Source organism: Trichinella spiralis (assembly GCF_000181795.1).
Source record: "Trichinella spiralis strain ISS 195 chromosome Unknown Scfld5237, whole genome shotgun sequence".
NCBI lineage: Eukaryota > Metazoa > Nematoda > Enoplea > Trichinellida > Trichinellidae > Trichinella > Trichinella spiralis.
Genome location: NW_003532176.1, coordinates 1 through 1,062, shown reverse-complemented (window position 1 = coordinate 1,062; position 1,062 = coordinate 1). Strand labels below are relative to the sequence as shown.

Below are 1,062 nucleotides of genomic sequence, written 5' to 3'. Positions count from 1 at the left end.
CATAGCATGAGTACATGATTTATTTTCCTCTAGTGTATTAGGTTGGTTTTCAATGACCGAACGTCTCTCTTGGTTCAGATGAATCAACGGGTGATGACGCTTAGAACACTCTTCCACTCGACACCTCAACTTTGCTTTACAAGTTGCTACTAAATGGCTTTTCTTCAGGATAAGAAGCACAATCCCAGCTTCTTGATGTTCGCCATTCTTTCTTTAGGACTCATGCAAATGAACTTAGGACAGTTTTCTAATGCATGATCTTTCCCACAAATAAAGCAAGCTTTTCTTACAGTAGTTTGTAATGCGGCTGTAGTATACTGTCCTCGTGGAACTGTCTTCCTATTGGGTGGAAATGGAGATACGAAATTTCTTTCTCTCCTTGGAAACGTTGGTACTTCTCGACTTTTTAATTCTGTCTTCAGAAATGACAGTAATTCATACATATCTTTCTGTCGGTTTGGATTTTGACGTTTCCATTCCACAGAAATTTCTCTCGGCAGTCGAGATAGTATTAATGGCATCAACACTGCTTGATACACTACAGGTGGAGTGTTTAACGTTTCCAGACCACGTATATGAATCTCCATATCGTTCACAAATTTTTCCAGCCGTTTCGAATCCCACTGATTCGTTATTACCGGTAAGTTTTGTGAGCTCTTCAAGTGTTCTTCAATAAGGAGTTGAGGGTCACCAAATTTCTCATTTAGGATGGTCAATGCAGTTTCATAATTAACCGCATTCAGAATCAATCCCCGAATAGCAGTTTCTGCATTCCCAGATCAATCGCTTGAATAAATTGAATTTCTCAACCACTGACAAATTCGGATTGGAATGATCGCGCCTCCAATCATCGTCAGGGAACCATGCCATCCATGTACGCACCATGATTTCTTTTTCTCATTTTTTTATACACCTGAGTTTCCACTTTCACGTATACAAAATTTGAGTAAATATAGTGCAACGGAAAACTATATGACATCCAGGGGCCATTCTGTAGGGATCGAGCTCTGAACAACAATACATGCCAAATCAATTCAAATATAATCTCTGGAAAAATAATTA

General features: G+C 39.0%; 1 protein-coding gene across 1 annotated transcript; it reads right to left on the bottom strand.

The window, feature by feature from the left end:
* Positions 1-57: 57 nt before the first annotated feature.
* Tsp_15207 (hypothetical protein) lies at positions 58-885 on the bottom strand (the record flags this gene model as incomplete). Its single annotated transcript, XM_003366884.1, has 3 exons — positions 735-885; positions 235-667; positions 58-211 (listed from the first exon to the last, which is right to left on the bottom strand). Coding segments are annotated over exons 1-3 (738 nt in total), but the record flags the coding sequence as incomplete, so codon positions are not given.
* Between the last annotated feature and the right edge of the window lie 177 nt (positions 886-1,062).